Source organism: Etheostoma cragini, chromosome 1, assembly GCF_013103735.1.
Source record: "Etheostoma cragini isolate CJK2018 chromosome 1, CSU_Ecrag_1.0, whole genome shotgun sequence".
In the NCBI taxonomy this organism is placed as follows: domain Eukaryota; kingdom Metazoa; phylum Chordata; class Actinopteri; order Perciformes; family Percidae; genus Etheostoma; species Etheostoma cragini.
The window spans coordinates 11,951,858-11,979,751 of NC_048407.1; the positions used below are offsets into that span (position 1 = coordinate 11,951,858).

Genomic DNA, 27,894 nt, shown 5'->3' on the forward strand with positions numbered 1-27,894 from the left:
GCCGTGGCCTCTTGGGACAAAGACCGAGCAGGACAGGACTGTGTTGCCATTGTCTGATGTAGACACATTGGACAGGAGAATTACTTAAACTCCTGGGATGACATTGTTTGTGGTGGTGACCCTGACTCTGTACTGAATGACAGACTTGCCATGTAGCTGCATGTTGTTGGTTAAGCTGTGGAGGAAAAGCAACATCTCCCTCTCTTTCAGATTGAGTTTGCTGGTGTTTACTCAAAGTCTACATGCAAGCGTAATCCAAGCACCATCACTGTTGTCGGGAAGAAATTATGTTCAGAATGATACACTTACACGTTAAATTTCTCTTGTGTTTACTTGATTTTATTTGTTATTGATTTTTGTCCCCATTTCCAATTCTAAAAATAACTTCACATTCCACTTGTCTGTTGCATTTTGCGTGAAAAAGGAAAATGTTCTTTTTAACCAGAATCTACACAACGAGATTTGCAATTTAGTCTCAGATACACTGGCAAATATGTAAAAAGTAACGTTTTTAGTGTAATTAAATACATGATACATGAAATACAAAATGATGAGGAGTGATGCAGATAATATTAAAAAAAAAAGATAAATAAGAGGTGTTTTTTACTACATAGGCTGTGTATTTGTGTTATTACATCATTTAGGTCACATGTCAGTGATCCATAACCAAAAACTTTATCCTGGAATTCATTCAAAACTTTAATTTGTTTGAAAAAGTTAATTTGACTAAAAGAGGCAATTATATTGTTGATCACAATTATTTCAGATTTTGTAAATTAGAAAATTGTTACAACTCTAGCCATGCAGTGAAAACAAAATTATTTGTTTTGCATGTTTAAGGTCAGTATTATACTAGCAACAATAAAAACAACTTCAGAGCAGAATCTAGGTATTTCAAATGTCCTTTCTAATTGGCATTTGTAAAAGTAATGTCTGATTGGTTAATAACTCCCATGGTCATCAATGGTCATCAAAACGTGTTTTATAATGTGCTTTCATAAAGATATTGACTTCAGTTTCTTAATTTGAGCTTCCACCTAGAAAAATAATCGCTATGTAAATCAAGTTATGAACATTTTTAAATGCCAGCATTCATTAAGCCACCAGATGGTGCTATCAGTCTTAACAAGAGCTCCTTCCCTTTCAGCATTCACCAAAATACATTTTCTTTGTTGGTCAAATATTCTCTGGCCAGATTTCTAAAAGACTTGAAAAATGTGCTTATGTGGTTGTTGCTTTTGTCCATATTCTTGTATTCACATACACAGAATAGAACATGCTTACGATGAAATATAGAAAATACATACATGCTCAAACCAATGATTCAAATTACAATGGCTGTAGTCTGCATTTTGTTCGTTAGTTCAGTGATCTTGAAACAGATGCGTCTGAAAGAGCAGTGAAAATGAGTGCTAGTAAACAGCCTATGATAATTGCTGCAACACTTTCCCATCAGTTTCCGGCGGCCTGTCACTTGCAGATTTTGGTGAAGTGAAAGATGACTGTGTGCTAAAAGTATGCAGCTGACTGTTTTTGGGCTGTGGCCCTCCTCATCCTCTGAGAGGCTTGGAGGCTCTCGCCCACATTAATCACCCTAAGCACAGCTTGTTAGGCTGAGATCAAGAAACCACTAGCAGCTGATGGGGGGGGGGGGAAGAATCAGCTCTGATAAAGACCGATAAAAACACTGATAGGGTATCTAAAGAAAAACAACACAGCCTTTCTGTTCAGATAATTCTGTCAAATGTAATCACAGATCTCAGGGGTGTCAAAAAGAGGGCTTATCTAGCACAAGGAGCAGGAATTCAACATGTTATCTTTGCTCTTTCCTTTGCACTTTGTGTACATGTTAAATATAAAAGTGATATCTGCATATTATCTGATTCAGTCAGTAAAAAACAGAAACTAAAAGTGTCTCACCAAAAAAAATAACTTTCATCTGTTAACAAGAAGTTATCATAAGTGTAAAATTAAGTACATTTTATTTGACCAAGTGAAGGGATTTTCCTGCTTTCCATCCATTACGTCCCCTCTGGGTTTCCTCTGAGTCACACAGACCTCGCCCAAAACGACGCACCAAGAACAGCAATGACCTAGTGTGTGAGGCCATTCGTTTAGACTAGTGAGGTCTGCTGATGGTCACGTATTGTCAAATCTGTGAGGTCACTGTTTGACCCCTGACCCCGCATTCATGTCAAAGCAGTGTCACTGCATGTGCAGTTTTGGAAGAAACATAAGCTGTGTCTCCTTTTATGAAAGTAATAGGTCAGGGTTGTTAACATGATGCCAACGTCATTGTCTATAGACAATGAGAATTGGTAAATAAGAGTCAAATCATAAAGCGCTATGTCTGGTTGGCCTGTATTAAGCCCATTCATGATTTTTAACTTCTAGATGTATGCAGACTTGTATATTAAAACCTACTTGTATAATTGCATTTGCTTTATTTTGGGCAATAACGTTGGCCAAGTACTACAGCTTCTCAAGTGTCAATATTTGCTAGTGGTTTCTATTATAGTACACAGGATGTTTTGGGGTTTTGGACTTTTGGTGTGACAAATCAATCAATTTGAATAAGTCAACTTGAGTCTGGGAGAAATTGTGACTTATATTTTTCTGTATTTTTAAAAATTTTAGAAAAAGTTTAATCAATTAATTTAGAAATAATTGTCTGAATAATCTACAATAAAACAATTCTAATATCTAACTACTCTATAACTTTTGTAATCATGTAAACCAAGGATTACATTTACTGAATAATGTCCATTAGCTTTCACTAAATGGCCTCTGTGGTCAGCTGTAACTCATTTTATGGTGAAGTCTGCAGCTGAAACTACAGTAGACACATTATCTTAATCTGTGCAACCACGTGTTGTGTGTGCATTTGTTAGAACATGCGTGTGCATTCCTTGAACCCAGCCAGTGACATGACATGACTCTGAAACAGGAAAGGATAAACATTCAACACAATCTTCAGGTTCTGTGGCTTTGGTCCAGATCCAGAGTTGTATTATAGCCTGAACACTTTGAATTCCTTTAAAGAATAAACTTGAGTGCCGATGAGCCCGGGGGCATTAACTTTACACACACACACACACACACACACACACTCACCAACACACACACTGTGCGTATGACAAAGCATTCCCAGACCCTAAAGCGCCTTAATGGAACAATTAAAGTCATAAAAAGCAGCCAGAGTACGAGAGCATGAAATTGTTCCTCGTTTCAATGTTATCAGAGTCACACAGAGTTCAAATCTGGGGGGAAACAAAACAAGACTTCGCCACTGACTGGGCTGTTTTGCAGCAGTTACTGGCATGCCAAATCTATACGTATGTTCCTCCAGAGAAAGTGCAGAGAAGGGGACGTAAGTCAAGTGAGGTGTGCAAACAAATGCACACAAACAAAGAGACAGAACAGATTTTGTGCCTGATTCTGTTTCCACAAGTCAGGAACCAGCAAGGACATGCTGTGCAGAGGAGCAAGCCAAAGTCTCTGTTAAATGAGTATACAGTAAGTTGCTGTTGGCCAGAGTCAGTGCAGAATAGATGCGTGTGTGTGTAACCCCCACAGTGATCGCCTCACTCTTCAGCAGTGCTCTACTTGATCTTTTACCTCACTCTATTCTCAGGCCTCAGCGCTCTACCTCGGCTTAGCATGACGGCTTGTCTCTGCAGCTCTGATGGGTGTGTGGACTGTTGGCTGTTGGCAGGCTTCTATCGGGGTAAAAAACACACATAAACACATGCACAACACACTTTGTCCTCAAGCACAACACACCCTGGAGTTTCTTTACCTCTTCCAAATCTTCCTCTTTCCACTCTCTCTTTATCATGTATCACCCTTTGGAAACTAGGTCAGTGTCAGTACAGGCCATTAGCTCCTGCTCCAATTGTATAACGCGTGTGCGTGCATGTGTGTGTGTGTGTGTGTGCATGTTTTAGTGAGCAATGGTTTCTGCCAATTGGCTTAAGAACTTCCTAGAAAATGTTTGTTTTCATGCTATGTGCTGGTAGATTGGAATTGTGTGTGTGTGTGTGTGTGTGTGTGTGTGTGTGTGTGTGTGTGTGTGTGTGAGACGGTGATGATGAGGGGGTGGGGGATTCCAGGATTCTTGCATGAGGCAGTAGGCAGATGTGGGAGACTTGAATCAAAACTTTTCTGTTGGCCAACTTCAAAAGGCAACTTTTCCTCCAGTGTTGGTCTCTCTTTGCTTTCCATTCCTCTGCCGTTTCCTCATGCTTTGGCCAGCAGAGCGCACTTCTCCCTTGGATTTCAGGAAGAGACTGAGATCAAAACACCAGGAATCTTGGTCATGCTGAGACTTTCTGTTTGTGGTCCTAGATAACCCGGGGCGTCTTTAACAGCTCGGAAAACATACTTGATATTGTTTTGTTGTTGTTTTTAGAACCTTGAAACGTCCATCACGTTTCCTTATTTTATGAGAAATTGCTTATAAATATGATTATTGATTTGTGATGCTTCAGAAGCTACAGAAATAGATACATTACTTCTGTTTGGGGTCCTGTTTGGTGATTGGTGGCAAAGGGAATGGTTACCACTTTAAAATGTCTAGATTTGGGGTTTTAATGAGGTAAAAAGAATTTAAAAACCCAATTGTTTGATTTTTTAAATTATTATTATTACCATTAGCCACAATGCTCTACTGCAATGTTGGTCAGTTGGTCCAGACTTAGATATCTCAATTATTATACGGATTGTCATTAACTTTGTCAAGACATTCATGCTTTCCAGAGAATTAATCCCACTGACTTTTATGACGCCTTGAATTTCATTTGAAGTTTCATCAGCAGGTAAAGGTTTTCATGGTTTCCAGTGAAATTTAAAGATCATCTACTGTATATTAGCACCAACGTTTGTACAGGGGTTCATGCACCCTTCAGGATAAATTGTAATAACTTTGGCAATCCTCTGACTTGTCACCTTGCACCATCTTCAGGCCAAATTTTCAGTTTTCCCAAAACAAATTTAATTCCCAGGAAGCTCAGCTGTAGCCAACTATATGTTTGGTGCTAATTAGCAAGTAACATTGCCAAACTAGGATGAGTGGGAACATGCTAAACATGACTTGCTAAACATCAGCATGTTAGCCTTGACATTTGACCTCATCATCATGCTGATATTAGCATTTAGCTCAAAGCAATGTGGGTGCAGCCTTACAGAGCTGCTAGCGTTGCTGTAGAGTCTTGTTCTTACACGTACAGTAGCAGGGTCTATCCCAAACAATGAAGAAGAAAAGCCAATGTCAACACAACTTAGAGTATTCTCGTTTTCATCTTTTAATCTACTGTATATTTGTTGAAAACTCTTTTCTCTGGCATCCTCAGCACCTCCTCTTCTTCTGTTCTCCCTTCTGTGATACAAGTGTGTATTCATACCTGAATTGATGCCCTAATGCAAAGAAATCACATTACTACAGGAGTAGTGTGTATATTTATCTATGTGTCTATTTGCATTGAGTGTGTTTATGGGTCTCTACATCTGTGCTGAGGCAGATGGTGGCGGCGAACCCCTGGCGCGAAAACTCAACAGGGAATGTTTTCCATCCCTAAGATGGTCAGATTTGTGTGGGGAGACACTGACTCTGCATAAATCACATGGAGGGGAGATAAGTGGGCTGCTAGACCAGCCTGGATGAATGGCTTAAGCCAAAAATACTATCCATTGTGCCCCACAGGGGACAGACCCTGAATAAATCTTAGTGTACTCAAACACAGTGTGTGGACAAAATATCACGAACGCCTCATAATATATTACAGTACCATATCACAACCTACAGCCTCAAAAATTACCTTAAAGCTGAATCAACACCAAAAGATGGTAGTTATTGCAGAGCATTTCAACAAAGCTTTAATTTATGAGTAGGCTTCATTAAGGCAATAGTTCAACATTTTGGGAAATATGCTTATATTTTGTTTCTGGCTGAGAGCCAGATGAAAAGACTGATGCCAATCTCATATTTGTCTGATAAATATGCGTGCGTTAATGGGGTTATTGTGTAGCGAGGGCAGCTAGGATCTAAAGCTACGGCGTAACTGATGTGTGCCTCCTTTAAAATATGAGCATGGTTGTGCCACAGCAGCTGTGGAGATACCACATGGAGATGACAAGAACTGTGACTGGTCAGTTTGGGATAATGTGTCCTAAAAAGGATGATGGTTTTTCAAGGATGCATTTTTATTATTTCACCTTTATTGTATATAAGACAGTGGAGAGGGAGACATGAAACAGGGTTACCCAATGTTCCCAGGGCCCTACTGTATATCATAATTTAAACTAACATTGTCAGAAATTGTTAAAGGCTATCTTCACATTTCAATTGCAACAAAGCTAAATGGACTTTTTAAATGCAGTTTGAATGGTAAAAATCTGTTCAGCGGCTGTGGAGATATCAATGTCAACATTTGAGATCAGAGTTTATTTTTTTAAAGCAAATTTTTTGGGGCTTTAATGATAGGATGGGCCATAGTACATGGGGCACATGCTCAACCAGGTGAGTTACCAGGGCACCCTGAAATAGTAGGTTTTAAAGGACTACTACTTCAGTAGGCTATGAGATGTAGGTGGGTGATTTTAACATATTGAACCAGGAAAACAAAGGTTCCCAACTAGAAGTGAACTAAGAGGATTGCGCCTATCATCACGACACTGTGTGTCAACCAGCAATATCCAGTTAAAAGCTAACTTTTATCCTTTTTGTTTATTCCACAACACAATGTTTTAATTGGTGCGGTTTAGAGGTGCTGGTAGGTGGATTTTGTCACTTTAAACAGAGCTAGGCTAGCTGTTTGCCCGTGTTTCCAGTCTTTAAAATAGGCTAAGCTAAGTGGCTGCTGGCTGTAGCTTCACATTTACCGAACGGACATGGGAGTAATTTTTATCTTCTCATCTAATTCCCAGCAAGAACACAAATAAAGTCTTTGATGTCCCTTCTATTTGTACGTTGAGTGTATGTCTGCATAAGAAACTTACCACACCTCCAAACAGTATGCGCTTACACTCCTGGGTGTTTATACCTGTGGATTCAAGAGTGGTTATTGCTGACATTGAGGATGTTTAATGCAATGCTCTGTTTTCTCAATCAGGAGTGACCCCAGAGGCAGAGTGTGGTTGAGAAACATCCCGGGTGAGTACACCAGCTATTAAACTCTGCTCCCAGGACATTAAGAGATGACTCATCTTGTCAACGAAGTGTTCCTCCTCATCCTCCTCATAGCTGTTGCTCAAATAAGGCATCCTAACCATGAAAGGGAACAATTACAACTTTTTATGACCCAAAAAATTCTCTTCTGTTCTTCTGGGGCAACAATTTTTAAGGGAAATGAGTTCATGCAGCGCCTAGGTACACACAAGTAAAATGATCCATTTGGAGGCGAAAAGGGATTCCTCAGAGTTATTTTGCGGTTATGTTTGATTTTGTGCTGCAGCAGTGCACTGTATGTGTGTGATGTGTTGTTAGTGAAGGAGACCATATGTGATAATAGATGGCCAAACCCAAACAGTTGATAGAATTCTATCATTACATTAACCTCATGACAAAAAAGCAATGGAGGCCAAACTCCAGAATCCCAAGTAACCCCATTACACCCATGCATGCACACACATACAGTGAGAGAGAGTGAGTGTGCCTGTTCGTGTGTGTGTGTGTGAGAGAAAGAGTGAGAGAGATGAGGAAGTTAGGGGTAGGGAGACTCATTTCGGCTGCAGCTCATTTTCTAGAAATATTTCACATGAATATTGGCAGCAGTTGTGCTGCAGAAGACAAAAGGAAATGAACCGTGGCTGCCGGAGCCAAAGACAACACACAGTGTGAGAAAGTCTCGCTACAGTTACTGCTCTCAGCACAGTGAGAGACAATCTCAATCTAAGCTATTAAAAACTGCCTTGGGATATATGAAACACAGAAAATGAGTTGGTGAAAGAATATTTGTGACAAAGCCAGAGAAAAATGAGCTTCCGTTGTGGTGAACGGTAATACAAGAAGAAAGTAAATTATAGAATGTGAGTGTGTTATTATTAGATGATAATAACTTGATTGCCTGGGGTTTAGTATTGAAATATGTCACAGAAACAGTCACAATACACTATAAAAAAATGTTTATCCAGCCTCGGTTTCATTCTTTCTATTTCAGTCTTTTTAGTTCAGCCATTTCAGGCCAGAGGAGTAAACATTCCCAAAAATAAAACCCACGCTCAGTAACTAACATTAGGGGAATTAACTGAGAAGAGGATGGGGTGAGACGCAGAGGTGGGTGGGTGGGGACTGGGGGGGAAATCAGTTTTCTTCCACACTACCTCTTGTTGATGAGAGCCATGACTCCAAGCTTTCCAAGAAACAATCCTGCAGTACACTCATCTCTGATGTCACTTGTGTGTGTGTGTGTGTGTGTGTGTGTGTGTGTGTGTGTGTGTGTGTGTATGCTTGTTATGTGGTGTCTTGTAATTTAATGTATTAAAGGGATCTCTGCCATTTGTGCACACGATGGTTAGGTACTACTCATCATGCCATTACTGGAATAGCCATTAATAAATCTCACATTTGTACCCTAAACCCTGTGATTCCATTTGGGATTTATAAAATTATCATGATTACAGGGCTGACTACAGCTCTCAGGTCAATGTAATAGACAAAAAATATATTTCCCTCTGAAATATAATGAATTAGGACAGCATTTCTCAAAGTTTTTACAGTCCCATACCCCTTCAGACTTTCAACCTTCAGCTATGTACTGCAACGCACCCCCCCACCCCTGCAGCCTTGTGTGAAGTTCTTTTTTCGTGTAAATCCCACGTCACTTCACGTGACCCTTAAGGTAAATCTACACCAGTTTGAGAACCAGTGGATTAGGACAATAAGTAACATAGAATAACAACTACTAAAGAATACCTCAAACCTGTACTTAAAGGAATAGTTCAACATTTTTGGATTTACTGCCAAGAGTTAGATGAGAAGATTGATAACACTCTCATGTCTTGGACGGATGTCGATCTTCTCATCTAACTCTCGTCTAGTAAGCAAAACAGCGTGTTTCCTAAAGTTTTAAACTATTGTTTTCATCTTGTCCACCGCCTGTATCTTCATACGTACGGATTCATTGGCTGCTTGCGCCAGCTTCATATTTACCCTACAGACATGAGAGTGGTGTCTATTCTTCTAACTTGCAGCAAGAATGCAAATAAGCATGTTTCCTAAAATATAAAAACTCTTCTTTTAAGTACTTTGGTGAATGCAGTTTCTTTCCACAGCTGACAGAGAACGTGGTTGCAGTAAAAGCGTGTCGATGATATCAAGAGTGTCAAAGCCAGTGCGCGCTCTCTGACTCCCACAAACACACCCCAAACCACTTTGCGCCCAAACACTCAGCTAGAGTATTCACCCTCATGTCAGCTCCTCACGCCCAGGTCACGCCTACAGCGTGTTGCAGAGGTGGATCTTAGCTACGCTCAGAGAGAGAGAGACTAGGCTCCAAGACGACCAGGGAGAGGCTGTCTTACTGTCAAAACAATCCAATCAACAGTGACTACTTATGTCCTCTGCCTCTCACCCAGACTCTCTCACTCCTCAACTCAAGACCTTTTATTCTTTCCTCTGGACCTTTGTCTCTTCTGCCAACTCATACAAAGCATTTACAGTACAGCTGTTCTGATCTTACAAGTTCAATATTAAAATATGTTTCAGTCCTCATTTACATTCTTACATCACTTGCTATCATTGTTATATTACTTCCTTTATGATCGATCCCAGGGATGTGAGTCCAAGAGTTCGGCGAGAAGATACTGTAATAGAGCAGAAAAGAGGGAAAGGATTGTTTTCAGAAAGTTCTCGGCCATTGAACTCTAACTGAGAAGTAGAGAGAAGAAAGAAGAGAAGGTGATCTTTAGCTGGGATTATTAATTACTCCAAACCATGGCGGCTAACAGCTTTGTTATTAAGTTCCTGTCTTGTTTTGGAATTAGCTTACAAAGTGCATGATGGAAGAGACTGTTTCTGTGACCAGCTGCTACAGTGTGTACAATGATGCAAGGTTAAGGAAATTGCCCGTGACAGAACAGGTAATAGCAGCAGTGGAAAGTCAAGTCAGTTTTATTTATACAGTCCAATATCACTATTCACAAATTGGCCTCAAGGGCATTTACAATCTGTACAGTATAAGACACCCTCTGTCCTTCGGTCGTCAATTTGGATTGGGAAAAACTCCCTAACTAGTACACATGCTCATGTACTGTACTTAAGTTTAATTCTGAGTTACTTGTACTTCACGTGAGTATTTCGTGTTCTGATAGTTTGTACTTCTACTCCACTATAAAAGAGGCAAATAATGTATTTTTTACTCCTTAAAAACTACAACATTTGATAACTTTGCCGATTCTGATTACTAACACAAACGATTATCAACAAATAAATTATAATGTATTTTTACACATCAAGATGAATTAAGACTTTTCAGAGGGAAATTTACAAACTACCCAGCGGCATATTAAGTAATGAAAATGAGTCAACGTACACATTAATGCAATCAATAATTACAATGTGATAATGTAATGTACTGTACATTATGTGTACTGTGAATTAACTAATGACTGACGTCAGGAGAGAGTTTGGATTTAATAACATGTGCATTCGGATGATCTCAGTAAAGTACTGTGTCATCAGCATTTAAAAATCTGGAATATTACCATCCAGAAGTGAGCTCATTAACATGCATGAAAGAAAGTAATGCACATGTTGTAAAAGGGTGCTGTGTTTTCCCCTCCATGCAGAGGAAGAGACAGCAATAAAAAGTCTGGACCATGATGTTGAGGTGTAAAGAGCAGAAAGCATCAGAATTTCAAATTACATACAAAAGGTCATTGACAGGCAGGAAAGGGAGTAAAGGGAGAAACGTATGAAACTAAAAAATGGAGCAACTTCCAATTTTTTGGTGGAGTGGTTGGGGGTTTGTTTACAGGGCGTGTTTCAGGACGTTATCAAAGAGAGAGCTGCAGTAACCCTAACAGGACAATTCTATGGAAAAAATGAAGAAGAATGTTAAAGCATGTGGTGGTTATTAAGAGCAAACCTGTGTTGCACCGTGGTTGCTCTCTGGGTGCTGTGACAGTTGGCTGTCTTGACAAACAGACAAAGCCCTTGGCAGTCTGTTCAGGGGTGAACGTGGTCTTGTCAGCAGTGATGGAGAGGCCTTGCACAGGGCAGGACTTTCCAGGAGGAAAAAAGCAGCACAGTATTGTTGAGACTAAGTTTGAGCTGGTGGGCAGGCATCCAACTGGAGATGTCAGCAAGGCTAGTGGAGATGCGTGCCTCAACCTGAGTGTTAGTGGATGGAAAAGAAAAGTTTTGGAAGTTAATGATATATATACTATCCTGTGCACCAGATGAAATACTGCACAAGTCGAGACGCCGGTTGGAGCAGCTTAGGTAGGTCATCGCCATTTTCTTTACAAAAGAGGTGAAAAATGGGCCAGCGGCTCAGAGGCACAGGTGTGGGTCAACAAAAACAGAAAATCCAACGTTCGGTCTCAACCTTGCACTTGCAAAGCTCTGTCGTGATCATATTTCATGTAACTATTGTCTTGATCAAAAACTGTGAAATGGCCAAAAATCAACATATGATTTATGAATAAGTGCACGCTCAGGCTGTGTTTGGACATGTGTGAGAGGAGAATGTGGATGATAAAATTGAGGAGAAGAAAGATGGAAAAAAGCTGATAGTAGAAACCAAGTTTGTGGAATATACAGTGTCAAGAGGTTTTTAGAGTGATAGCAGACTTGAGAAAGAAGCCAGGCCGACTCTATATTTGCTGGGTGCGGCTGCAGACGGGAAGCAGTGTGTGTGAAAACTATCACCGCACTGGACAAAATTCCTTACAACATTCAGTATGCACAGTGTAAATATGTATAGGACATAATTCAACACTAAATGAAGATGAATGAAAGTGTTTTCATATTTCATTCACTGAGACAAATTTGTGATTTTGTGAAAGTGTGTACTGAAGCATTTGCACCTGCAGACTTGATCGGTTAATAAAAAGTGAGAAACCCAAACGCATTAATTAATTAATTAAAGTTAACCATAACTCATTTCTACCAGATAAGAATAAATACCAGCCTAAGGGATTTTTCAAACCTTTGTATAAGTTGTTGTTATTTGTGGTGAATAACTGATCTTTAAATAATTAATACATGATTTGTCAACATTAATAAAGCCATAAGTTACAACGTGTTACCAATATACCTGTGAGAGGGTGGTACGTGCCATAGTTTACCGTTACAAGTAAACAGGTGCATTGTCTTTAACATGTCATAGTAGATTATTAATGATTTAGATCTGAGTACTTTAGAAGTTCTATCTTCTTCTTCCAAACTGATCTGGGTTGACTTTAATGTTATTGTAACAGTAAAAGTCTAGGCTATAGCCCAGAGCTTAACTTGTGCATTTTTACACTCAAGCTTTTGTATCGCGAGAGCAGGAGAAGAAAGGGAAAAAAAGTTTTGGGCAAAGTTGAGCAGAACAGTGATGAGGAAAGAGCTCTGCTGTGAGGGAGAGACTCCTTGACTTTTGCCATTTTCATCCTCTGGAATGCATCAGCTCCTCTAACTTATCTGTGGAAAGTCAACACACAACTGGATGCGCACGAGCAGACTCCAACAGTTACGATGCGCATCTATTTATAGCAGCTCAGCAAAAGGTTTGAGTGACTTTTCTCCTTCTTCGCAGTTTTCTCCTAAACGTTTATTCAGCAATACCTGCAAGTAAGAGTGAAGTAGTCCTCTGTCGGGTCGGAGGCGAATCTCCTGTTCGGGAGACAAGGTAAGGTAACGATTCCCTCGTGCGCAATTGTGCACATTATCATTCTTACACTGCATGCTTTTGCGACTCTAAGCTGGTTGATTTTCTAACTTAATAATGGTAGAAGTGATATCACACCAGCCACCTCTTAGAGTGCAACAGAGTTGGCGCAGCATCTCCTGCTCTCTCCTCTGCGTCTTTTCCTAACTTTTTTCTGTGTTGTGCTGCAGCTTCGACTCCAGACTGCAGAGGTCGACGGGGCTGGGAAACTAGTTTAGGAGACTTTGATTCTACCGAGCACTGGAGTTGGATACACTTCCACAGAGTGGACATGCCGGACAGTAAGTGTGGAGGACGGCTGCTGCAGTTTCTCGTGGCTCTGGTGGCCTTGATGTCGCTCTGCGCCGAGCTGGGAGACGCTGCAGAGGTGGTGGACACCGAGGACAGCGAGCCGATGACCAAGCAGACCGGAGCCAGCAGGGCCAAGAGGAGGGGAGGGTCGGACGTTCTCAGAGGGTAACGTGACTATTAGTCGATTTTAAATATTTTTTTTTTTTACTGTATTCCACCCCCTTAATTTATGAGTATTTTGATCCAGGTGTCTCTTCTTCCGTAGAACTTGGTGGTCCTTCATGACCATTGAAGGTCGAAGGCACTTTTTTTTAATAAGGCAGACTGAGACCCATGACAAACAGTGTCTGTGATTGGAAGTTTGGAGCAAAGTTTAGTAATTAAATACTGGCAAGAATATCACATTCCTGCTGACTGCAATAATACATTACATCCAAACAAAGGAGGCCATTGGTCGTGTGGCTGTGGCAGAGAGAGAGAGAGAGAAAGAGAGAGAGAGAGAGAGAGAGAGAGAGAGAGAGAGACTAACTAACAGCCTAATCCTCTTTCTGGCCAAAAACACCACACCCCAGTTGTGGATAAATCACATATGCAGCTGTACACAGTGGGTCACTGCTGGAGAGGTTCTGTGTGTGTGTGTGTGTGTGTGTGTGTGTGTGTGTGTGTGTGTGTGTGTGTGTGTGTGTGTGTGTGTGTGTGTGTGTGTGTGTGTGTGCGCGCGCGACAAAAGGGAGAGAAAAGAAAAGAAATAATGTCTGTGTCTAGTGATGACAGCAAACAGCTGATGAAGGTCACACGGTAGACATCTCATTGAGCATTCTCCTCAGGCAGTTTTATTTGTCATGCTTTAAGTTAATTTATCAGAACATCTGGCTTCAGAGGCAGGAAGTGCATTCAGGCGGCAAACTGTGTCACGCCGACTTATCAGTGTAAGAATGTTTCAGTGATCCAACAGGCTTCATTATTCACCACGCAGATCTGGTTGGAGTTATACTGTACAGCATATACACTGACCCCCTGGGTCAATACATGCCCAGTGGGTGGTTACAAATTCACATATGTAGGCCTGTCGCAGACCTGTAGGTGGCAGGATGGCCCAGACGTTCACTTCCATGTCAGATGGAAGTTTTTTTTTTTGAAGGTGCATCAAATTCCCTAAAACACATTGTGCAGCATAATATTTTCCTCACCAACAATATTTTGTATTGGGAATCGCCAAATGCTGCATGACAGGCCTTGCCTGACAGTAGCAAGAGCACACATCATTACACAGTCCAGTGGTCATCTCAGGGGTCACTAGATCATTGCAAATACTTCTTACTTTTACCTATTTCGGACTAAAAAGTCATAATTAGGGACACAACCAAACAATGTGGATTGCAGTGCTGTTGCAAAAGATGTACTAGTAAGATAGACATGCAGTAAAGATGCAGTGGACATTTTATGATTTTGTTTATGGGGTGGGGGTGGGCGGGGGGGCTGTGAAAATATAATTTTACTAATTTGGGAGGGGCTGTAAGTTTGTTATTTCCACAAACATCGCTGGAATTCTAAGTGACATGGAAGTGACCTTGTGTTGACTGGATTTTGTTTGTGCAATGCGCTATTAATCCTAATGCATCTGATGAGGTGTTTTGCAGTAGGGGCTCAAAAAACAGGATATTTTATTCTTATAGTTTGTGGATCAGTAATCATTGAGCTTCCATTAGTACTGGTCTATATGAATTTAATGGACTCAACTTGACTTGAGGCATCTGAACTGTGTGACATGGATTGTTGACCCTCTGATGCTGCGTCTTCCACAGACCGAATGTGTGCGGCTCAAGGAACAACGCCTACTGCTGCCCAGGCTGGAAGACTCTGACTGGAGGAAACCAGTGCATTGTTCGTGAGTATCACCTCCATTCCTCTACCGTTGTAAATTCAGGTCAGGTAGAACTTTAAGTTTTCACAGTACTGCACTCTGTTGTTTCTTATTGGAGCCATCCAGTCACAGAGTATTATACACCAGGGATACATTAACTGAAAGTTGTTACTTTGTTGGGAACAGGATGATTCTTTCAGACCAGTCTTGAATATTCATTAATTTGCAGCAGATTAAAATTTGATATATCCTTGTTCTTGAACAGTATCTAATTAATATAGCAGGAGTAACATTAAATATTATTGTAAGTATATAACTTTATTACGGGTGTATGGTGAGTCTGTCATAAAACAAACTGTTAATTTAAGATAATGAACAATCATTAATGATACTGACTGCCAACACTTTCAGAAGTTTTGTTTAAAGTTTGAACAAGAGTTATGTCAGGTTTAAAAATAAGCTACCGGTTAATGTCCACTTGTTCAAAACCACATTACTGTTTCCATATTAATATTGAAATACTCTAAAAATATTATCTGATGCAAATTAATAAAAACAAGTACATGCTGTCTAGATGGTAATTACTTCTTGATTTATTCCATGTTTTCTGACTCCCCTGTTATTACAATGTGTTGGTGTTGCAATAAGCTGACATAAAACAAGTGGGATTTGGTCGTTATAGTTTTGTTCCATTTCTTCTGGTAGCAAAGTAGAAGTGGTTTCTTTATCTGGTTTCTCTCCCCTCTCTCTCTTTCTCTCTCTCTCTCTTTCTCTCTCTCTCTCTCTCTCTCTCTCTCTTTCTCTCTCTCAGTAGACAGGAAGGTCTGTGAGGCAGTAGAGTTGTGTGTTTGCAGTCCGGCTGCCTGGCTGGCCGGATGCCTGTCGCAGCTCTAATGACATTGTTTAGCAGTGGGGTTCAGGGAGTAGGGGTCAGTGGCTGGAATCTACCTGATGGGAGCTAGGGGCAAAAGACCATGCCAAAAACAGTCTGTGGGAGAGAGAACATCTGGGCGAAAACAGCCAGTTCCAACTGAAAACACACACTAGCACACATTTAAAGAAGAAAATAGCTTGACGCTGTTGCCAAGTGGGCTTCTATAACTAAACCATGATGAGGTTTAAAGGAAGGTTTGACCTTATTTGGAGTGTGGTCTGTTTGGGTTTTGAAATACTCTAGATAAGAGTTCAGTATGAGCTTTTAGATCATGGTCTAAGTTTCACCCAAATTAAATTCAATCCTGCAGTGAGGCAGATTCAGAACATGAATTTTCTCTCAAGCACAATCAAGACAAATCCTGACACCTGACAAGTTATTGAAATGGTTGTTATTGTCATTTGGTCTTGCACCTGACAAACAGTGTTTTTTGTTTTTGACTGAGTTTCATGTTCCTCTTTGCAGCGATCTGCCGGAGTTCATGTGGGGATGGTTTTTGCTCCAGACCCAACATGTGCACCTGTCCCAACGGCCAGACCGCCCCATCCTGTGGATCCAAGTCAGGTCGTTAAACAGCACCTCTCCTTTTCCAGGCAGTGCACTCCTTTGAACGAGCTGGACTGTAAAGAAAAACATTTTATCATGCTGTACCAATAATGACAAGCAGTGACAAATGAAAGGTTATAGAAAACATACAGTCTTGTCAGATCATTTTCACGATAGGATAAAAGTGAAAGAGATTATAATTGCTCTGATTTCTTTATGAGTTCAGACCACACTGGGCCATTTGCATCTTTTTTCTTAGATGTTTTCTTCTCCTTATTGTGAGTTATGAACATGAACTAGCATGGCACAAAAATATGAGATACTAAGCCAACAAACTTTCTAAAAAAATCCCTTAAAACGGCTTAGAGCAATTGACATATGTTGCAATCAACTTCTTGCAAACAGCGGTCAATCTCATGGGTTTTTGTGTTTGTGTGTGTGTGTGCGTGAGTTTGTGTGTGTGTGTGTGTGTGTGTGTGTGTGTGTGAGTGCGAGCTTTGGAAGACGTCCACAGTCAACATCTCCTCCATGTTGGTGTTCTTGCAGCTCACAGCGCTTCAACCCAATGCGTTCATCTGTTTGCACACCACAAATTTGTAGGAAAATATATCTGAACATGACTTTCGAGTTCAGAGTGCATTCTGTTGATGTTGTAAATCTAATATGCAACGTACGCTACTGGTCAAAAGTTTGGGGTCACTTAGAAATTTCCATTGCACTCCATTGTAGACAGAGTACCAGCTCAGATCAGTTGCATTGCTTTTTTCAACCAGGGCAGCAGTTTTCAGGTTACATTATGTGCTTACATAATTGTTCCCAGTTAGTTTTTCTAAATAATATCAGATTAGTGAAAAGAATGTACATTTGGAACATTGGGTGAATGGTTGCGGATAATGGGTAATGTAGATATTGCATTAAAGATCAGCCACCCACTCAGATCAGCTGATATTCTGTCTATAATGGAGTAGTAAGGAAATTTGTAAGTGACCCCAAACTTTTGACTGGTAGTGTGTATGTTTGTGTACTCTGAATTTAACTCCCAACATTGTTATTTTTGTGTCTGTCTGTGTTGTTGTGCCCACAGTCCAGCACTGTAATATTCGGTGTATGAATGGGGGAACATGTGCTGAGGACAACTGCCAGTGTCAGAAAGGCTACGTGGGAAACCACTGTGGTCAACGTAAGGATCGTCTTGAAAAATCCAAAAGGCATCTGTGACAGACTTTTAGATGATTTAAGATTTAAGATAAAGACATATAACCTCCATTTCCTAATGCTTTTCCTTGTGTTTATTGATAATTAGCAAATATTTGTATACTATTGTGCTAAACTAAGATGTAAGCATGTTAAACATTAGGCATACGTAGACATCAGTATGTTAGCATTGTCATTGTGGACATGTTGCTAAAAGCTGCTGTGCCCAAGTACAGCCCCTCAGAGTGGCTAGATTGTTGTAGCTTTTGCCATCCTTTTTATTATTAATAACAAATCTGTATTTACCAAGTTACTTGATGAGACATGCTCAGGCGAGAAACGTGCAGTCTGATGAGATGACTTAAATGGAGGGAAAACAAAGGCAAACTGGAAAATTACTAATCAAACTCTAAAACATCTATTACAGTGTACATATCAACTTCCTGATTCCACTTTTATACTTAACATAGTAGTTTGTGCACAGTGTAATGAAGGACTATTTGCAGCCTTTCAGGTTTTACCGCCAAAGAAAGAGGTTTAGATAATGTGTCTGTAGCTGTTCTTTGTTATATGACTTCCTTTTAGCATCATGTTCACAGGTCTCTGTAATTAATTTAGGAACTTCAATGTTACTGTAACCAGTAGAAATGCCAAAATTACAAACATGAGACCCACATTGTATAAACCAGAAAGGAATTGAATTCTTTGTAACTCACTGTCCTGTCATCATGTCAGTGTTGTGTCATTGTTTGTTTTTCTCTCTTTTCTTCTCCAGCGGTTTGTGAAAATGGCTGTCTGAATGGAGGAAGATGCGTGGCTCCCAACAGATGTGTGTGTACCTACGGTTTCACCGGGGCTCAGTGTGAGAGAGGTAATGAGCGCCACACTCACAGTACTCAGCATTTCTCTTGCTCCTCTCCCCTCACACTGTCACTATGCTCTACTTTTACTACTCACTACTGCTGAAGTGGTTTTCAAAGCCACATGGGCTGCTTGGTGAAAACCTGACTCAATGCTGAATGGCGGTTGTTTTTGTGACTGAAGAAGATTCTAGCTTAGTCATGCCACTGGCTCCAAGAATGTGGTTTGTTGTGGAACATTTGCATGTCAAGCTTGAGCTCAGAAATGTCCATCATTTTCCACATCTGTTCTCAAATGACGCTCTGGGGAATGTAATGTCTTTCTAAATGTGCGCTGTTTGTTAACTGAAGACCTCCCAACCTCCTTTGGTTGCTCTCTGGCTCATGTGAGCCAAGGCTCCAAAGTATACAAACACACTTAAACCGAGAGTGGCCCGCGTTGTGTTTGTGAGTGAAACCTGCCCTTGTGTGTATGCGTTTTGTGAATGTGCTGGGGGTCTGTGATGGTTATGACCTGTAGAGGTCCAAGGGCTGACCTTATAAAGCTAATATTTGGATTGACAACAGTGCTTCTAATTAGTAACGTCCCTTTTAACGAGGCCATGCTTCAGAGGCCTGTCTGTCAGGTCAGTGTGATGATTGGCACTTTAGTTTACTTCAATGTTTTTGTGCAGTAATGGGACCCTAATCTGGTTTGCTGGTAGCACCAGTTCTTATCAACTGAAGCACAATTCTACATGTTGGGACTTTGATTTCCACTCGTTCCTGCGGAAGCTTGGCCAAAGGTTATGTGAGACTTTTTGATGAATTCAAATTAGGTGCACAATATCTTCTAGATTTTCATATTTTTCAGGGATCACAAGGTATCTTTGAAATGCTCTCCTGTTGTGCCTTGTTTTTTTGTTTCTGATTGAGAAAATATGTATGGGCAAAGAATTTCACCACATCTGGTTTTAAAACATCATTTTCCATGTAAGGTGACAAACATGCAACTGGCCACTCACTGTCTGCTGCTTTATGATTGGTCATTTCTTGTGTGTGTGTGTGTGTGTGTGTGTGTGTGTGCGTGTGCGTGTGCGTGTGCGTGTGCGTGTGTGTGTGTGTCTGGTAACAGCTGCTTGGAGACTAACTTCCATCTTCTGTCAGTCACATCCAAGATTTAGATATGTCTTAACTGGCCAGTCCAGGGTGTAATTATACTTTTACATTTATAATTGATTAGTTGTTTTGATCATTTATGTAGTAAAAATGCCAAATATTTTCCGGATCCAACAACTCAAAATTGAGGATGTTCTTCTGTTTATTTTTTGAATCATTAGTACAGTTTTTCTTGATTGCTATGATCTGCTCAAAGAAAATGGGATACACTCGGTTTTCATCATCACTGTCTCACCAGAGCAGAAGAAACCTCTTGCAAAGGTGTTGACCCTTTCTCATTGGATTGCCACACTTTCCCCACCTTTGTGCAAAACAGTTAACACAGATGTCATTAAAGCAGTCCAAACTCCATTGTTTTTAGCAATGAGTGTTAGGTGGAGGTGGAGGTATAGTTGCACGGGCTCAGGTTTCTAATGAAATTCGGGCAATTGTTATTGATCACGTTATCAATCATGGCCTTACACTAGAGAGGCTGGACAAATAGTCCAACCTGTTCTAAACAGAAACACTGTCACATCCATTGTCAGAGTTTTTTGACAGGACAAGTCATTATTTCCTCATTCCCATTACATGCATTCTTTATAGAATCCAAAGGCTACCATTCTCTGGTGGTAGAGGGAGAATTTTTAGTGCTGAGTAGTAGGCAACCGTTGTGACAATGGTTGGGGCAAACAATGCCATAAGGCTGCGTGAAATCATGACAGCAGTGATTGCAGATCAGGGCATGTTTAGGAACATCAACAACGAGAGCATGACCACCATTGACTGCATCCTAAAAAAGAACAATATGACCATGAAGCAGCTCTATACTGTTCCATTTCAAAGGAACTCTGATGCTGTGAAGGAGGCCAGATGCCAATATTTGGAGGTAATGAAACATTACTACAGTGTACTTTCATTCCTTTCACATACTATGCAGTTAGAGTCAACGGGAGTCCCTTTTCATTGTAATTTTGCCTTTTTTATGGAAAGAATAAGGGAGCTTGAAGCTAAGGGGGCACATCATGTCTTCATTTATGTTGATGAAGCCTGCTTCAATCTCTGTAAAGTAAGGCCACGTGCGGAAGGAACCTTATTGGGTACAGTGCCATTATCACAGTTCCAGGACAGAGGGGCACCAGCATAACTATGTGTGCTGTCATCCCCAACGATGGTGTCCTATGATATATCCCCACTATTGGCCCATACAAGACTGAGCGCCTCATAACATTCCTGGATGCACTTCATGACAGGCTGATCCTACCTGAGGAGAGAGGGATGTTAAGGCCTGGCATGCCCCTCCTCATCATTATCTGGGACAATGTGGCGTTCCACCACTCTTTGTCAATGAATGGTTTGCAGTACACCCTTGGATGATGATAAAGCCCGTTTTTTGTATCCCATAGAGGAGTTCTTCAGTGCTTGGAGGTGGAAGGTTTATGATCACCGTCCCTATGAGCAGATGCCCTTGCTGAATGCAATTACTGCTGCTGCCCAAGAAATAGGTGCAGACAAATTACTCTGGCACGAAAGCTGTGTACAGTAATAGGCTATAAATGACAGGCAATGGTGCACTGCTTTGCACTGAGTGCTGTATTTTGTATTTTGTTGTCCACTGTGGTGGATGAATGAATGGTTGATTGGAAAAGCTCATATGCTTGTTTGCAAGTTGTGTTTTTTGAAGGCAAAATTTGATTTTGTTGCCTATTTTAAATGTCTCGGCACAGTCAGAGCCTTTTGCACACAAAATGTGTCATTTTGATCAAGAGTGCCACCTTTTCGGCCTGTGTGTTAACTGTTTTGAAAGTGGAGTTTGAGTTGACTTCTGCATCAAAGCAATCAAGAAAAACTGTAATGGTCTTTTGGTTCATTATTTATTATGGCTTATTATGGCAGATCAATAAGGAAAATAATCATTCAGTTATTTGGTCCTTCATCTTGCATTTGGTTGCACCAAGAGAGGTTGAGAAAGTAGGGCAACAGATACAGTGGCCTTTTGGGTTAAGTTACCTTAACTTATTTCCTAGGCTATTATCAATCACCTCTCAAGGGAAAGCCATTGTGCTCTCACACAAACACAAGCACATGCATAACCCCACACTGTTTTAATGCAATTTACATCACCATGCCCCGTTATAGGTCTTACCAAAACAGCAAGAACACAAGGTTTTCCACAAACACATGATCTGACCCAAAGAGAAGTAGCTGCACTCAGGAATCAGTGGTTTCTTTGGGTGTGGAAAGATACTAGTGTAATCAGGGCTCAACATAAACACATTACTGCGTGACTTCGAGCTGTGTGCTGGTGACTGGTGATCTGCTGACCAGTGTTCCCACCACCAGCTTACTGCAGTGGAAATGCAGCCTGGTACATCAACGTGTTCATTGTTGGTTACAAATGCGATTTAGGTCAGAATGTGGGATTGGTGAGATTCAGCCAAACTGCTGCTGATCGCATGCAGGGTTCTTTGCTCCTGATGCAGTCATTTAGCAATAAAGTTGAGCTTTCGGTCTGACGCCATTGAGTTCACTTGGGAAGGTGGTGAAGTACTGGCCTGAAACGTGGCAACACGTGAGTTACGCAGTCAATAAGTCAGCAGCCAGAGCCCGACAGGGACGTTGGTCAGTCAGCTGAGGGGCTCTCTTGTCTCTTAATGCCTCACTGACTTTTCCCTTTCAGGCCCTGTTCTAGCCCAATGCAAACCTCAGCAGTTAGATAACACAGTGTGTGTGGGTCTGTGTGTGTGTTTAGGTGCATGCTCAACTCGTTAGTCCTGGGAGGATGGAGAAATCGGCTGACGGGCCAATAGGGAAGGTCCCACCCAGATATAAGACCCCATAACACATGCATGGAAACACATGCACACATGGATGCATGTGAAACAAATTACGCATATGTTAAGGCATGTAAGGATGCTGTGAACACGATCTGCAAGGTGTAGATTGGGAATGGTGTATATGGAAACGGTGGAGAAATTTTTGTGTGTGAATGTGTACAAACACTTTGGAGTTAATCCAGGAAACTCTTTTGACCCACTTTCCAGCAGGCTTCCCTCCTGTTCAAACCAAGGCTGTTGTTGGGCAAAAAATTACTGGTCAATGAGGAAGCCAACATTTCCATTGTGTTAAAAAAGTTACTGAACCCCTGCACTGACAAAATATCGCCCACTAATGAAAGTCACAACAACAACAACAACTGTCTGCTCCCATATTAACATGCATGTTCACTGAAGCAGCTACCATAATTTCCAAAAGTAGAGCACTAAAGTAAAAATAAGAGCAGCATTTTTGTAAGTTTTGTCTCTACTGAGATCATCTCTGGCTAGACTGCGGATGAGGGGCTGGGAAATTGGCTGAGATACTGTGTGTGTGTGTGTGTGTGTTTGTGTATGTGTGTGTGTATGTGTGTATGTGTGTGTGTGTGTGTGTGTGTGTGTGTGTGTGTGTGCGTGTGTGTGTGTGTTTGTATGAATGTGTGAACATTTGCGATTGCTCCCAGATGTACAGGACATGGGTGGATCCCCCAGTTGTATGCAGTTCACAGAAAGACAGTAAGATGACAGATGAAATGACACCACTTTTACCCTACAGCTGTCCGCCTCTCCCTGTTTACCTCAGCTGCCTGTTTAAGTGCTGCCCTTGTATTTGCTTTATTTCATGCTCAGATCTCTGTGTTTTTTAGTGTTTGCTCTCCTCCACTTACAGCTGTAATGAGCAGGTATTTTGTCAGATGGATTATGTGTGGCAGCCTGACAGTAATAACACCTAAACCTTAATCTGGTGAAAAGAGAAACTTTAGGTCTTTACACAGTCTATTGTGCTCATCTTATATGGGCGCCATGTAAATCTTTCCATAGTTCTTGTATTTGCTTTATTCCTACATACACGTCTACCATTGTTGTTGCAGCTAAGGCCAATAATGTAGGCTTCAAGTAGATACCTAGCAAATGGTTGGGTTTGTTGTTTTAAAGCAAATGTCATTGAAAGCAGTGGTGGAAGAAGTATTCAGATCCCTTAATTCTGTAAAAGTAGAAAATACAACAATGCTAAATAATCCATTATTGGTAAAATTGCCTTGTTGAAAGATTCAAATTTTCTTTGAACTTGCCATTTTCACCGTGTAGCTTTCTAGCTCGCGGTTTGTTGTTGTTTCTATGAAGGGATGGCAACACACACAGAGAGCGGAAACAGAGGGACAATTACCCCGGAAATATAATTCCGATGATCCAGACTAATTTTAGACAGACTGACCTTTAGACAGAGCCAGGCTAGCTCTTTCCAGCCTAAATGCTACTGTACACTAACCTAACCAGCTACTGGAGGTAGCTTTATTTACTTTGCAGACATGAGAGTGTATCAATCTTCTTACCTAACTCTTGGTAAGAAGGTGAAGAAGTGTATTTCACAAAATGTTGAACTATATCCTAAATGTTGTAACTGGTCCAGCCAATGCCATGCCAAACTTGTTGTACTAGTACTATATATTTCAGGTAGTAATGTTACAAGACATCATATGTTTAGCTTGTGTTTAACTCTTAACTTAATCTTGAAAGTAGCAAGTAACATTCTGGCAGCTCTAAAATCAATTTAGTGGATTAAATGGGAAATGGACTGCATTTATAAAGCCCTTTTCTAGTCCTAGTGACCTAGTGAATTTGAGGTTCAGTATCTTACCCAAGAACACTTCAAACCACCGACCCTCCAATTGGCCGAAATCCCCTCTACCTCCTGAGCCACAGCCGCCCCCATTTTTTTAAAAAGTAAAATATTTCCCTCTGAAATGTCGTGGGTTATAGGTTGGCCAAAATGAAGATTACTCAAGTAAAGTGCAAATAACTCAAAACTGTCGGCCTACTTGAATAAATGTACTTAGTTACTTTCCAACACTGTGCGGGCGGAGAAGTAAACTACAAATCAAAAGTATTTGGTCTTCATTAGAGCCTGAGCAGGAGGGAGTGAGAAAGTAAAGGAGAGATGACCCAGTTCTTTTTTCACACTGCGCTGGTGCCAGAGGCGGAGAGAGCGTGGAGGCTGTGGTGCACGTGACGGGTCTGGGCTGGGCCCCGGTCCACACGGGAAACGCACAATGTCTCGTTTGTTTTAAACGACTGCGCTGTTGGAACTGGTCTCCTTCTTTCCTCTCCCTGTCTGTTGTCTGCCGTGAAATGTGGAAATGATTTTGCTTTTGGATCTTGGCCAGATTCTTTTGGAAGTTTTTCCCTCTCTTTCTCTCTGTTGCTATCTCTGTTTCGCCATCTTCCAATCCTTCACCTGATATGATTCGGTGATTTCAGTGAATCTGTGGGGAGTTTGCAACTAAGGAGTGGTGTTTGGAGAGAGAATGAATTGAGGGGATAAGTAAATCCAAGCAGTGGGATCAAGGGACCAGTTTGAAGGGGAGGAGAGGTGAATAATCTCAACGGAGGGACTTTTTTCACACTCTTGAGCTCATGTTCATTATAAGTTATTTAGTTTTGATTCTAGGCTGCTGTAGCTAGTCTGGAAATCACCTACTGTGTTCCACAGACACACCCTGTCAGTCAGCCTCAGCCAGTCTTGGGAGGATGACCTATTCCCTAGATGGTGTATAACTAGAAAAGTGAGGAAAAAGCAGCACGCTACATGGTTAATGTGTCACATTGACTTTATAACACAATACAGGTAACTAAAGAACTGATGATCATGTACACCACACAGATTTTTCACTGTGTCTATGTCTTTGCTTATTCTAGCCTGTGTCTATTACTCTCCCACACAACTAAGGTTTTCTAGACCCTTTACCTATCTTTGCTTTTCTCTATCACACACACACACACACACACACACACACACACACACACACACACACACACACACACACACACACACACACACACACACACACACAAACACACACACACACACACACACACAAACACATGCACATACAATGCACCTTAGTGCCAGACTAATTATAATGTCAGAAACAGATACTCATATATATTGTATATAGATTTACGTATGTAATGTAAGTGAGTTGTAGATGTCATGCACAATTGCATTTATTTAAGAGTTTCTGTTGTGTATGCTAGACAGTTATTCTGTTCAGGTATCAAGTTCAGGAATTAGTTTTTTCAGCATTGGCTTTAGCTGTGTCTATCACAGTTTGGGTTGAAATGTTTCATAAAAATTAGCATTTCTTTTTTTCTTTATCTAACAGACCTCAACCAGTAGAAGTGTTTTTGTTAGACTCGCAACCAAAATTTGCTGTTTTGCATTACATTTGTACTGGAAATAAAGAAATAAAGTTACAGTAAGTTTCCACAAAATACAAAGTCCTGCTTTGCGTCTGCAGACTATCGTACTGGACCGTGCTTCGCCTCGGTGCATAACCAGATGTGTCAAGGCCAGCTCACAGGCATTGTGTGCACAAAGACTTTGTGCTGCGCCACAGTGGGACGGGCGTGGGGTCACCCCTGTGAGATGTGCCCAGCCCAGCCTCACCCCTGCCGAAGAGGGTTCATACCAAATCATCGCACCGGGGCTTGCCAAGGTAAAGTCTGTTCTTCAGCGTCTCTGTCTCTTTTCTGTTTTTGTCTTTTTTTCTTTCTCTCTGTCACCCTCCCTTCCCTCTCCTTCTTTGTGTAATGCTGCTTCTACCTTCTGGTTTTAACTCCTTCTCCCTCCTTGTCTGCTATTGTCCCTCTCCCTCTGTCGTCCCCTCATCCCTACCTATCATCCCCTCTCTTGAGGATTAGTTCTAATTGGGTTAAATTGGGTTGGGTGGCAGTGCCTCCCACATGTGTATGGAATGCCCGCAGACACCCGCTGTGGCGAGACTGTCAGAGTCAGTAACACGGGTCAGTGGCGGTGCCACGTGGGAGAGCTCATTTCTGGTAAGACGGCCCTTTGCCTGTCTGCTCCAGACCCAACAACATCAGAACCTCTGCAGGGGAGGCGGACCTGAGCCAGGACCCAGAGGAACATGGAGTGCTCTCAAACTGTATCAGGTCACAGCCTCCTGGAGGGTTTCAGTCTGAGACCTCCGTTTGAATCTGTCAAATTCATTAAAAGAATTTCATTTAAAGATCAGTGTACCTCACCAAGGCACAGATTTCAGGTTTTTTCCAAAGGTTGTTAGATGGACTGGTGGATCAACCCTAATGACAGCATGGTTTCCCCCCAAATCTTCATATACATTAGTATACATCATTGTATGTGATCACAACCGTAACCGTCTCTTTGACTGTACACCTGTCCTTTCTATATTTCTGTCTCTCCCTTGGTCGACTTGGTTTCAATTTCTGTTTCTCCTGCAGTAGACATTCCTCTCTCTCTTTCTCTTTTCCCTTGTCACTCTGTGGATTGCTGGAAAGTCAGAGCAAGACTGCTAAAACAGACCCAATTTCAATCCATACACATCAAGGCCAGACGTGTGCAGATAAGTGTGTCATAGTAATGTTAGCCTGTGTGTTTGTGTGCGTGTGCGTGCATGTGTGCATGCACGTGTGTGTGTGTGCGTGCTGCTCTCAGTATTCTTGTTTTGAACAAGGACTCTGTGTGTCTGTGTTTGTGTCTGTGTGTGTGTGTGTGTGTGTGTGTGTGTGTTTGGGTGGGTGTTTGGGTGTGTATTAATTGTATGCTTTGTATGCACAGATGTGGATGAGTGCCAGGCCATCCCTGGCATCTGTCAAGGAGGAAACTGTATCAACACTGTAGGATCCTTTGAATGTAAATGCCCTGCTGGGCACAAGTTCAATGAGGTCTCACAGAAATGTGAAGGTAAGAATCAAGCTAGCAGCCATCACATTAAAACTGTGAAACGTCTGACTTTCAGTGTTAGCTTAAATTACAGAGTAGGCTCAAATAAATTATTTTAAAAGTTTCTAATTAACAATGTGAAAGTAGAGTTAAAAGCCACATCCGTCTCGTTGTGGTTAACTTCACCTCAGTCGTGGTATTCTGATTATTACTTTGTTGGGAAAGACCACACATAAGCTACTTTGCCCTTCCCTTGAAATACGTTTAATTAAACCAAAGCAGCACTCAGCTTTCTCTCAGCAATCCTGTTTAACATTTATTTGTGAAGCTTGAAAGATCCACCCCCCATACATGTGTTAAAGACAGAGACTAGAGACTATGCAACTTTTAAAATAAAAAACCTTTTTCCTCTACAAATGACAAGTTGAATTCATGAGACATAAAACGTACTATTGC

General features: G+C 41.2%; 1 protein-coding gene across 3 annotated transcripts in view; it reads left to right on the forward strand.

Moving 5' to 3' along the window:
• The first annotated feature begins 12,521 nt into the window (after positions 1-12,521).
• Positions 12,522-27,894, forward strand: part of fbn1 (fibrillin 1) — a 59,869-nt gene continuing 44,496 nt past the window's right edge. For 2 of the 3 annotated variants that reach the window (XM_034879895.1, XM_034879904.1), the window contains exons 1-8: positions 12,522-12,833; positions 13,043-13,328; positions 14,969-15,051; positions 16,427-16,525; positions 17,592-17,687; positions 18,477-18,572; positions 26,033-26,230; positions 27,334-27,459. In XM_034879895.1, the coding sequence (XP_034735786.1) occupies positions 13,144-13,328; positions 14,969-15,051; positions 16,427-16,525; positions 17,592-17,687; positions 18,477-18,572; positions 26,033-26,230; positions 27,334-27,459 (883 nt within the window). In that variant the 5' untranslated portion in view covers positions 12,522-12,833; positions 13,043-13,143. The remainder of the gene's footprint in view (positions 12,834-13,042; positions 13,329-14,968; positions 15,052-16,426; positions 16,526-17,591; positions 17,688-18,476; positions 18,573-26,032; positions 26,231-27,333; positions 27,460-27,894) is intronic. The other variant, XM_034879912.1, reaches the window with a different exon arrangement.